Genomic DNA, 12,783 nt, shown 5'->3' on the forward strand with positions numbered 1-12,783 from the left:
ATTAGGAAACAAATGTCAGGCAGGCAGTCTAAGTGGCTTCAGTCCCGGAGCCCACAATGAGAGACCAAGTCCAGATGAGAAGCAGCAGGTAACAAACCAGGGGGAGCAGAAATTTCACCCGTAACAGGAGAAGCCCGCAGACACTGTCCGCACCGTCGGGGCAACACTGAAGGTGTTCATGCGGGGCGCCTGTGTTTGCACTACAGGTGAGAGGGCTTCTGAAGTTTGGGGTCAGTTCACACATCTACTCAGCAGCTTTGCAGGAATCTCTTTATGTGCTGGGCGTTGTGCTAGCATTGAGGAAGCAAAGGCTATTTAAGTGCTTACATGGTTCAGTTGAAGAGAGGGATGAGGCAGCCACGACCAGCACCTGTTGAAAGATGGAGGGACGGACAGGAGAGGTGGGCGCCCCCAGGGAGGCACATCTGTGATCTGACAGTTTGCGGCAGTGGAGGGGTGGAGAGAGGGGCAGGCCAGAGAAAACGTTGCCAAGATCACACCACCGGACTGGGGCTTGAAAGGACAAAGGTGAGAGAGAAGGATTGGGAAAGAAATTTCAGACACAGGAAAGGAGAAGGAATCTGTGTGAGATACTGAGGCTTGAAAACCTATGATGCCTCAAAAATTCTATTTCTGGAGCAATTGATGAAGCTGGGGACTCTGGGGACACTGAATAGAGACCGCAATAAGAGTGAGTCACAGAACTAAAAGCAACGGCATTAAACTACACAAAGGAAGGGGGATCTCCATGCAGAATGCCAGCCTCCAGGCTCCTCCACCAAAGGCAGAGGTTCACTCAGACTTCAACCTACATATCATTCTCTAGAGGATCTTGCTGAAAAAGCACTCTGACACAGTAGGTTTGAGGATGGGCCTGAGATGCTGCATATCTAACAGACTCCCCATGCGATGCTGACTCTGCAGGTCCCTAAACCACACTATGAACATTAAAGGTTTAGAATGCTCTAGTCTCCAGAGTGGACATGGACTAGGGAAGGAAATGTTAGGGCTTACATCTATGTGAGCATGCTAAATTCCTTTAGTCATGTCCGACTCTTGCAACCCCATGGACTGTAGCCTGCCAGGCTCCCCTGTCCATGGTATGCTCCAGGCAAGAATACTGGAGAGAGTCTTTATCAAAAATGCAGGAAATTAAACGCTGTGCAGTAGTATACAGATCAAATCCGGCACCTTCACTCTTTCTGTCTCTTGGACAGTTGGCGTGTGTCATATATAAGGAATCTTGTAGAAGGGGTGGACATTCTGTAACTTGGAGGAATTGACTGTGGCACCTTTTCTCCTATGTCAAATTTCAATTTATAGCCACACACTGCAATTATAACATATTATTCAGTGGGTTTCTGGATTATATTATCTAATATTAACAACCTGAATTACATTAGGAATATAAATACAAAGTGAAAAATCAAGTGGCAGTGATAATGTTTCTGCTACTCTTGGAATGAGGTCTTGGTAGCTACATAGTGACATGAAAACAATGATTCCAAGCTCTATTTCCAAGCTTGTTAAAAAATAAATCTAAATTATGAATAAGACTATATGCAGTATTTTTTTATATCTACAAATATTAACAATTAACCCCACTATGGCCGAATATTGTTCCTTGGGATATTCGTGAAACAGCACTTTTCAAAACAAAGCATTTCCATGGAGAAAGATTGCAGTATTTCTCAGCCACACTTAAAGATATGTAATTGTCAATCTGGGGCAAAATTTTACTAAATTTGATGTTACATTTTTAGAAACCACTTTTGCATCTTCTTACATAATAGCAGAGACAAAAAGTCGTACACCGGGGAGTGATTTGATCTTTCTGATATAGCCCACCACCAAAAATGAACAGGAAAAACATACACTAACCAACACACAGAATACCAACAGTGACTCAAGGAAGGACTCCCCATCTTCTAGGTCCCTAGGTCAACACCAGTCAGCTAACAGTTGAGAATAGTACATGGGAGATTCGTTTGGAATCTTATTGGAAGATACTGGTTTTACAGAGTTGTGGTGGTCTCTGTCATACATCAATGCCAATCAGTCATAATTATATACATACACCCCCTCCCTCTCTAGCCTCCTTTCCCCCTTCCATCCCTCCAGGTCAGCGCCAGGCTGGGCTCCCTCAGTTATATATCAGCTTCTTGCTACACAGGGGCTTGTGCTTGTGCTTGAAGCACAAGCTGGAATCAAGATTGCCTGGAGAAATATCAATAAGCTCAGATATGCAGATGGCACCAACCTGATGGCAGAAAGTGAAGAGGAACTAAAGAGCCTCTTGATGAAAGTGAAAGTGGAGAGTGAAAAAGTTGGCTTAAAGCTCAACATTCAGAAAACTAAGATCATGGCATCCGGTCCCATCACTTCATGGCAGATAGATGGGGAAACAGTGGAAACAGTGGCTGACTTTATTTTTCTGGGCTCCAAAATCACTGCTGATGGTGATTGCAGCCATGAAATTAAAAGACACTTACTCCTTGGAAGGAAAGTTATGACCAACCTAGATAGCATATTTAAAAGCAGAGACATTACTTTGCCAACCAAGGTCTGTCTAGTCAAGGCTATGGTTTTTCCAGTGGTCATGTATGGATGTGAGAGTTGGACGGTGAAGAAAGCTGAACACCGAAGAATTGATGCTTTTGAACTGTGGTGTTGGAGAAGACTCTTGAGTCCCTTGGACTGCAAGGAGATCCAACCAGTCCATCCTAAAGGAGATCAATCCTGGGTGTTCATTGGAAGGACTGATGTTGAAGCTGAAACTCCAATACTTTGGCCACCTCATTGGAAAAGAGCTTGATGCTGGGAAAGATTGAGGGCAGAAAGAGAAGGGGATGACAGAGGATGAGATGGCTGGATGGCTTCACTGACTCAATGGACTTGGGGTTGGGTGGATTCCGGGAGCTGGTGATAGACAGGGAGGCCTGGAGTGCTGCGGTTCATGGGGTTGCAAAGAGTCAGACATGACTGAGCGACTGAACTGAACTGAAGATTCACAGGAGATTTTGATGGGCCTGGAAGGTGGTTTACATCACTTTTGCTCAGTTTCCATTGACCTGAACTCAAAACTTGACTGTAACTAACTGCAAGAGAGACTGGGAAATATGTCTACCAAAATTTTTAAAAGAGCTGGGTTTGAAGCCAGTATCTCTGTTGAGTATGTAAAGCTGAGAAGTGAGCCAAAGAAATATTGATATCATACTTGATGGTTAAAATGTGTGTATGTTGGCTTTTTAAAAATTATTTCAAAAAATAAGAAAAAGCATAAAATAAATTGGCATCCAGTCAGACATTTAGAACTAGCAACCAATATGTTCTGGGTATATGATTTTCTTTTATAAAGTTTTGTTTTATTTTGTTTTTGAAGAAATACCAGTATTTAACCCTATTCGAAAAATATAGCTAAAGAAACAAACAGGGAGAAATGCTTAAGATCAGCTAATATTTTATTCAAACTACATATAATAACTTTTACTAGAATTCTTACAAAACTAATGATCACATTAATAGATATTAGGGTATATTATGAAGACTAAGCATTAAAATATGTGAATCTAGATGGGTTTACTTTCTTTTAAAATTAGTCTATAAACTAGTATGTAAAATATCCATTTCTGAATGCTTAATTGATATCTAAAAATATTCTCTAGAATTTAGGGAATTAATCTAATTAATTTTGCTAGGCTGACAACAAAATCACAGAAAACAATTCAAGAAATGCAGACCATATAACAGATGACTGTTCTTATTATCTCTGGAAATAATAATTCCCAGAGAAGATAAAACGTTCATCATACTGTTGTAAAATGAATGAAAGCTGCAAATTAAAATTCCAAATCCTGATAACATAACTGTACAAGAGGGGAAAGTGAAATTTACAAAGAACAATTAGAAAAATTATAAATACTTAGGATTTCAAAATTATTTTATAATATATTTGATTGCTGAGCTATTAAGATTTTTTCTCTCATAAAATTATAATAAATTCTAAGCAGTCTGAAAATCCTATCAGCAGGAAGCATGTGTCTTTTTTTAATACAATGTAGCTTTAAAATGAGCAATTCCCAATTATTAACCTTAAACCATCTCAACAGACAGAAATAGAGATAAATGCTTTGTTTTCTAGAGCCTCACACCAGGCATTTTCATCCTCTCCTCCTTGCTTCATAGGAAGCAATTAAATCTTTGCATAGAAGATTTACAAGTCTTTGGAAAAGCAAAATCATTAGAACAAAACAATGTGGCCATTTGAAAAGAGTATCAGGGTAGGTAATAACAATTGAACTTTGAGTTATTAAAGCAATAAATTTTTTAATCAATTTGGGAAGTATGATGAGTATCTGAAATCTTTACTTGGTACTAAATGATTTTTCTCTCCTAACAATCATTCTCAGACTGACCTCTTAAGGTTTCTTGAAGACTTAACTCAATTATATTTTTCCTCAAACTTTCTAAAGAAATAAAGTTCTTTTGATAATCAGTATGGTACACAGTAGTAGCTATCAGAGAGGGAGGGATATGGGCGGAGGGCAAAATGGGTAAAGGAGGTCAACTGGACAGTGATGGATGAAAGCTAGACTTTTGGTGGTGAGCATGCTTGCTGTAGTGTATTCAGAAGTCAAATATAGTGTGGGACACATGAAACTCATAATGTTATAAACTGATGTTACCTCAGCATAGTCATTATGGTATTTGTTTTATTTTGTATAATTCTTTTTTTCTTTTTGGTTGTGCCTTGAGGCATGCAGGGATTTTAGTTCCCAGACCAGGGATTGAACTTGTGCCCCCTGCAGTGGAAGCAAGGAGTCTTAACCTCCAGACCACCAGTGAAAGTGTTAGTGGCTCAGTCATGTCCGACTCTTTGCAGCCCCATCAGCTGTAGCTCCTGTGTCCATGGAATTCTCCAGGCAAGAATACTGGAGAGGGTAACATTCTGTTCTCCAGGGGATCTTCTCAACCCAGGGATCCAACCTGGGTCTCCTGCTTTGCAGGCAGAATCTTTACCATCTGAGCCACCAGGGGAGCCCAGAATCTTAATAGAAGTTAGGTATCATATAAGCCTCAGGATATTTATAAAAACACTTCTCTTTTTTAACATGATGCAAAGTTTAGGGTTGCTAGAAAGCAAGAGCATCATTGTTATTGCTCTAAATAGAGTTAAAGTTTACACATAATGATGTTTGGCAGATCACAGTTTATGACATCATGGTAGGATGGTCCCCAAAGCAAAAGAATGAAGCAAAGTGCTTCAAAGGCCCAGTTTTAAAGTAAGCATACTTGAGATTGCAAACAGGAGCTGAGAAACCAAGACTGGAATTTGTTTCAAGTCTCCTGGGGAAGCTCTTTCAGCTAAAGAGAGTGCAAACACCATAAAAAAAAAAAAAAATCTTTCAGCTGAATGCTGATGAATGTGCACCCGAAGGGCTCACACCAGCAGATCTGCTGGATATGGCCCCCACACATCCGTGCTTATTCCCACCTCTTTGATTACATTCTCCAATCATCCTTCCTAGAATGTCTCCTTCCCTCTTCTCCATCTTCAATAGCCCAAACACTTGACCCAAATCAAGTGCTGTCTTGCAAGGCTTCTCTACTTCAACCTATACGCGTATCTCTCTTTAGTAAATTTTTTTTTCATATTTCTCTGTAATATTTCATGTATCCCATACTTGATCACACAAACGCTGAGTTAACCTCAGTCCCTGACACAGAGCTAGCTCATGAATGCTTAATAAAATTCACTACCTGAAAGCAAACCAATTTGATAGCCCTTCCACCCATTCAACCTGTGACCTGGTTTAGACATCGATACAACTCCCTCAACTGACCATGTCTTGGAACTGATTAACAGATGCAAAACTTTCACTGTTGAAGCTCTTTATAAAGAGAATTGATGACTATATAACTACAGTTTACTTAAGCCATCAATTTCCTTTAAATAAAAGAATTGTGTTAGTAGATTTTTCATATATATGTATATAAAAGCTTATGGGGATTTCTCCTATGTTAGAGCTATCAGGTTCTGTTTCTGCTTATTAAGGATGCACTTCATATTCATTTTACTTGACACTACAGGAAATTGTGCATTCTTGGGCTACAGAATTCTAAGCTTACTTCTGAATTACTTTGACTATCATTTCAAACTGTTACAAGGTCATTTGACTCTTAACATGCATCAGGTAAAACAAGAAATATGTACATACATGCTAATGTAAATTTCATAATACATTCCTATATTCAGTATTATCCATGACCAACTCATGTTCTAACATCACTTTTTTCAGAAGGTATGATACTTACACAAGATATTGCAAAAGTTACAGCATTGGCGTTTCAGTCCAATAAACAATTATAGCATATTTACCACTTTGGATTCATTTGCCACCTCAATGCAATTCCAACAGTTAGATGAGTAATTTAGCTATTTAAAAACTACCTTCTTTCAGAGTAGTTTTTCTTTTACTGACTTTTTCTTAGAAATCAAGAAATGTATGCTCATTACTAAAAATCTTGTCCCAGCTCTTATGCCAAGATTAGTGTTAAATAATTATTACTGGATATTACTATTACATATAGGATCCTTAAGAAGTCAATTTAAGCCTAACAGTTTACAACTTGACTCATGCAGAAGCGGTCTTCTGTTAGAAGTGGTACTAGTTTAGGAGTAAGAGTAGCTCTTCCTAATTTGAGGCAACAATTTACTGAGTATTTGTTATGTGTCAGATATGTGGAACGAACTTGAGCTTTATAATCTGATATAATTATCACAGTAATCCTATAAATAGGCATTTATACTAGTCTCATTTTTTGCCAATAAGGGAACTGAGGTTCTGAAAAGTTAAGTAACTTACCCATAATCACACAGATAATGAATCATATTTTAAATATTACGTTCTTCCCAGGTTGCTCTTGTTTTCAAGAAGCCCAGAACTATCTTTAAGGTTCCCCTTGAGATTGTTGTGAAGTCTCCCTTCTGTTTCACACCGTACCTCCTTTATCCAGGTAACTGCTGCCCTCCGTGCATAGCCAGCCCAGGGGAGCGGTTACTGCTCATGTCATTTCTTCACATAAATAATTTTAATCTTTTGTCTTGTCTGCTAAACTCATCACTGTAAATTTAACTCAGTTTAAAACTTGAGTATTAAATCTTGAAAAACACTATGTTTTAAAAAGAGATATTCAAAGAGGAATTGTTTAATTCAAAGGAAGCAATTGCTGGTGATAGAACTTAAGGCAGCTGTGAAGATGTAGGAATAGATCAGTGGTTCTCGGTCTTGGCAGCACTTTAGATCACTTGCAGAGATTTAAAAAAGAAAAATCTTTATCAGAGTTCCCCAGAGGTCTGATTCAATTGCTTTGTATGGTAGATACTAGGTACCAGTCTGCTTTATAAAAGCTTCAAAGGTAATGATAATGGTGAACTAGGGTAGAAAACCAATAGTTCAGATAAGAGATCACAGAATAGCTACGTATCTAAAAGATTGGATTTGGCCTTCATTTTTCTCAAATGGTGTGTCAGTCTGTGGCAGTGAGCTTGCTCTCTCAATGAAACACAAATTTCTTACCAACATGTGGGTGGTGGTTTAGCTGCTAAGCTGTGTCCGACCCTTGAGACCTGCCAGGCTCCTCTGTCCATGGGATTCTCCAGGAAAGAATACTGGAGTGGGTTGCCACTTCCTTCTCCACTTCAAGATTTTTAAACAAACTTTTTCTATGAAAGTGCTAGGAAAAAAAAAAAATGGGGAGAAATGTTTGTAATGCTGAAGTGTAAGACACCTGAGTTAGACGTAAATCCCAGAAGCCAAGACAACAACAAAGAAAAGATAAATTAGGCTACAATATGAGCAATTATTTTTGCATAGGCAAAATAATCATACATAAAGTCAAAAGAAAAACCTCAAACTGAGAAAAGCTTACTTGCCACATGTTGACAAATGGATAATCGCTCAAAATTCAAAGAGTTTAAGAGCTGAGAGGGCTGGGAGCAGCAGCACCCCAAGAGCAATGAGCATACTTGGAAAGCAAACCTTGTTTTCTAAATGAGATCCTTCATTAAAAGGAACCGGCTTGTAATCTTCGTAAGTCTCAGGATCAGGAAAGTCACGGAAAGACTGAGAAACTGTTCTAAACAAAAGGAAACCACAGATAGATTGCAACTAAATGCCACACTTCATACCCGATCCTTTTTCTATAAAGGATGTCATTGGGACAGTTGGCAAAACTTGAACAGAATCTGAGGACTAGATGGTAATAAAATATCAATCTTGATCATCTGACCTGGGTATTTTTTGTTATAAAGGAACATAATCCCTAAAGTATTTGGGGGATTATGGGATTCACATCTTAATCTCAATGGTTCAAAAAAAAAAATCTTTGTTCTGTATTCACAATTTTTCAGTAAGTTCAAAATTATTTTTTTAAAAATGCAATGCACTGGAATTTATTAGAAAGCTCAGTGAGGTGGAGATGTGAATCTACATATTTTCCCCCAGGGAAAGCAAGAACAATAACAGCTCTCTAGGTACTAGATATGGCTAAACTATACAGAATTTGTAAATATCAAAAATGCTACCTTGAGGCTCCCTCAGTGACCTGACCTTGCCCTCTAACATTTAGGATTGCTGGGAGTAAGGGACTTCTCCTAAAGGGAAAGACTTTTATTTCCTTCTCAAAATTCAGTGGAAGAAGGAAGAAATCTAGAGAAATATATATAAATAAATAAAGCACCAAAGTTCCGCAGCAAGTTTGAACGTTTATGCATTTGCAGTTTAAAAAACCGTTTTTTAAGTACAGACATTTATGAAGTTCCAACAAATATTTCACAAGTACACTCTTTTTCAGAAGTACATTCAGTTTTTGTAGAATGCTGCCTCTTATCAGAGATAAGAAAAACATACTGTTCATTGAATTAGACCTTAAAGAGACCTCTGGAGCTTATCTGACCCAAATACCTCCTGCTAGGTTATAACCACACACACACACACACGCCCCTCCCCCCCCCGCCCTGCCCCCCCCCCCCCCCCATCCCTTTGCTCTACCCTGGTAAGAAAAGAGATAGAAGTCATCCTCTGATCCTGCAAGCTCGGCCATCTGCCGCAGAGAGCCCGTCCCTGTGCGGCCAGGCCTGGTTCCCTGCAGATCCTCCAGCCAACGTGGATGTTGATGTTCCGTGGTTCACAAGCTCCACAGGCAGCAATGCTTCCCTCCCAGCTGGTGGTGTTAATCCTCTTGAACCATGTGGCCTGTGGACCAAGCTAAATGCAAAAGGGCAGAAATCGCCTTTCATTAGACTCCGAGGAAATCTATGGGACACACAGCCATCATATTTCACCCCGTCCCACTGTGTAATCATCTTTCACACAATATTGCTTCTTAGAGTCACCTGTCCAGCATCTCTTCCCAGACTTCACCTGCCCTGCAAAGAGGACATGCACTCAGTCCCCTGCTCCCCCTTCCTTACCTAGCCCCCTGTAAGATGGACCCATCAAGTGGACAGACTGAATTACCCCTACATTTTTGGCTGTCACCTAATAGGAGATAAGGGCCCAATGTGGGGAACACCACAAGAGAGGGAAGCCAAAGCCAGCTACTGCTGCTGCTGCTAAGTCACCTCAGTCGTGTCCGACTCTGTGTGACCCCATAGACAGCAGCCCACCAGGCTCTCCCTTCCCTGGGATTCCCCAGGCAAGAACAATGGAGCGGGTTGCCGTTTCCTTCTCCAATGCATGAGAGTGAAAAGCGAAAGTGAAGTCGCTCAGTCGTGTCCAACTCAGCGACCCCATAGACAGCAGCCCACCAGGCTCTCGCTTCCCTGGGATTCCCCAGGCAAGAACAATGGAGCAGGTTGCCATTTCCTTCTCCAATGCATGAAAGTGGAAAGTGAAAGTGAAGTCGCTCAGTCGTGTCCGACTCCTAGCAACCCCATGGACTGCAGCCTACCAGGCTCCTCCGTCCATGGGATTTTCTAGGCAAGAGTACCGGAGTGGGGTGCCATTGCCTTCTCCAGCCAAAGCCAGAGATAATGCTAAATACAGTGGAATGACTGAGGAGATCTGTCCCTGGAAAATCGGAGTTCAAATGTTTTATACCTGAAATAAACCACAGGAAATCAATGAATCTTCATAAAACCACAGAGTGGGAAAAGACTTTACAGTCACTTGTTCTGGCTGAACCCTGTTCACCATGAATAGTCACAGTTCTTGAACAATAATCCACATTCTTGGTTTACAAAAGTGTTTTTATTCCTCCTTAGATACAGAAGAAGCAAGTCTGTGTAGTGTGGCCTGGTCCCTATAATTTGTTAAGGATATAGAATCTGTATTTCCTAAGCGTCTCAACCTCATTACGAATGAGGAGCTATTATTTTCCCCATTTCTCAGATGAGAAAAATGATCCTTAGAAAGGTTCAGTGGTGTATCCAGGGTCACACAGCAGGAGTGGCAAGGCCAGGCTGTGAAGCCAGAATGACATGATTCTGACAGGCTATTTTAGTCATTTCATTTTTGAAAAGTAACTTACTATATGATAGACACAGAAGAATATTTGTGACATATGCATAATATTCCAGTTATTTATTGCAAACCATGTGGCTGAAAACAGCCGTTTAGGCCGCCGGAGCCGCCTGAGGGAAAGGGCCGCGCGGGGCCGCCCGGCGCCGGGCTCCTCCGCACGCAGCGCCGGGGCGGCAGCGCTCGGGGACCGGCTCCTCGGAGCGGCTGCGGGGCCCGGGCCGCCGGGCGCCTCCCCCGCGTGCGGTGCGCTCGGGAACCAGCTGCGGCGCCCACAGCGCCCTGAGAGGCCACCCTCTGGGCCCCGGGGTCGCGCCCCGCCCGGCGCGCCTCCGCGCCTGCGCCGCGCGCTCACCGGCGTCCGCCGGGCCGTCGGAGACCGCAGTTTGCGCAGCGCCCTGCGCCCCTCGCCGCCCTTCATGGCGCAGCTTCCAAAGCTGACGGCCCGAGCCGACGGGCGGCAGCAGCGCCCTTCGCTCTCCCCGCCAGCGTCCTCTGCCCGGGGGGCAGGTGGCCGTCCTGCGAGGTCTCCTGCGCGACCCGGTCCACGGATGAAGGAGCCCCCGGCCCTGTGCGAGGCCCCGCAGGGCGGCTGACCCCGCGGATGGACGCTCACGAGCTGCGACCCCAAAAGAGATCCGACTGTCTGGGTCCTCTCCCCGGACCCCGGGGAGGGTGCAGGAGGGACCCTTCCTTCCTCCCCGAGCGGGTCCAGCCTCTTTCTCCAGCCTTCCACCCTTCATCAGGGAATATTCTTCCCTGTCTGGGAAAGAAAAGCAGCCTCCAGGAAAATCCATCTCTTCCTCCAGCTTTAGAACCGCCTTGGGGACTGATGCCCCCCACCCCCCTCTTAAGGTGCTCGGGTGAGGGGGGTTCTGAGGTTCGGTCCCTCTCCCCAGCCCTCAGGAGGGGCGTTGCCCTAAATTCTATTATGAAAACACAGCCAGCTCCGAATTTATCTTGCTTGGAAATCCGGTCTTGAAAGTACCCTTTCTTCAGTTCAGTTCAGTTCATTTCGGTCGCTCAGTCTTTGCGACCCTATGGACGGCAGCACGCCAGGCCTCCCTGTCCATCACCAACTCCCGGAGTTTACTCAAACTCATGTCCATTGACTTGCGACATGTCGACTGACATGCATGTCCACTGACATGAGACATGGGAGCGCCATGCGGTCAGTCAGTCCCCAACTAGGAGGTCTCACAGCTCCTTTCCTGTTGTTCCCATTGTGTATGTGTTTGTGTGATTTTTAAGAAAATGTTGACTTAACAACAACAACAAAACAGCAGTTTATTACTACTGCTCACAGTTCTGAGCATTGATGCAGCTCAGTAGGGTGGTTCCCACTTGGGTTTCCACAGGTAGTTGCAGGCAGGTGGTGGCTGGGGCTGATAGCCAATCTGCAAACTCTCATGTGCTAGACACGCATGCTGACTCACTCACTCATACCTCTGGGGCCTCAGCTGGGATAGCTGTTGAGCCATCACTGTCTGTGCAGCCTTTCCTGTGGCTAACTTGGGCTTCCGCACAATGTGCTGTTCTGAGGTAGTTGAACTTCCTACATGGTGGCTTGCTTACCCAGTGTGTGTATTCCCAGAGGCCAAGAGGGCAGATACAAAGTTTCTTATGGCTTAGGCTTATAAATCACATAGTGCTATTTCTGCCAGTATCACTGTGGGAGAGGATTATACAAGAGCATGAATATTGGGAAATGTGGAGCATTGAAAGTCCATCTTTGTAGGCTGGTTACCAAATATAAGTTAAGATGCATAATCAAAACACCAATAGCCATCAAGGCACCCTTCAAATAGAGAAGTAAAACATTACTAACACCACTGAAGATATTGTGTGTTTCCTCCTTACCCTGCCCTCTACAAGTTGTAAATACTATTCTGAATTGTGTGTTTTTAGTCTCTTGCTTTGTTTTTTTTAAAAAAAGCAAAAAGTGAAACAGTGTCTGTATGTGTACAAGTTGTTTAATTGTGCTCATTTTAAAACTACCGGAATGGTATCAAACAATGGGTAGTCTTCAGGTGCTTTTTTTTACTCTCAAAACTCTATTTGTAAGTTTCCCTATTCTCCTGTATGTAAGCAACAGTTAGAACTGGACATGGAACAACAGATTGGTTCCGAATAGGGAAAGGAGTACGTCAAGGATGTATATTGTCACTCTGCTTTTTTAACTTATAGGCAGAGTACATCATGAGAAATGCTGGGCTGGATGAAGCACAAGCTGAAATCAAGATTGCCGGGAGATATATCA

General features: G+C 42.6%; 1 protein-coding gene across 1 annotated transcript; it reads right to left on the reverse strand.

Annotated features, from left to right (window-relative positions):
• Positions 1-4,706: 4,706 nt before the first annotated feature.
• Positions 4,707-11,645, reverse strand: LOC145528625 (uncharacterized). The gene is made up of 5 exons (XM_081547280.1): positions 11,617-11,645; positions 10,879-11,260; positions 9,054-9,269; positions 6,867-7,737; positions 4,707-5,364 (listed from the first exon to the last, which is right to left on the reverse strand). Exons 1-4 carry the CDS (start codon positions 11,643-11,645, stop codon positions 7,606-7,608), a joined length of 759 nt encoding a protein of 252 aa, XP_081403406.1. The 3' UTR covers positions 4,707-5,364; positions 6,867-7,605.
• Between the last annotated feature and the right edge of the window lie 1,138 nt (positions 11,646-12,783).

The sequence above is a fragment of the Giraffa tippelskirchi genome, chromosome 12 (assembly GCF_054371585.1).
Source record: "Giraffa tippelskirchi isolate mGirTip1 chromosome 12, T2T-mGirTip1v1.2.pri, whole genome shotgun sequence".
In the NCBI taxonomy this organism is placed as follows: Eukaryota; Metazoa; Chordata; class Mammalia; order Artiodactyla; family Giraffidae; genus Giraffa; species Giraffa tippelskirchi.

Coding starts and splice junctions, on each gene's coding strand:
- LOC145528625 (XM_081547280.1), bottom strand. CDS start 11,645: ATGTCGCAAGTCAATGGACATGAGTTTGA. Junction 9,270..10,878: donor CGACGGCCCGGCGGACGCCG/GTGAGCGCGCGG, acceptor TTTTGCATTTAG/CTTGGTCCACAGGCCACATG. Junction 7,738..9,053: donor CTATCTCTTTTCTTACCAGG/GTAGAGCAAAGG, acceptor TTTTTTTCCTAG/CACTTTCATAGAAAAAGTTT.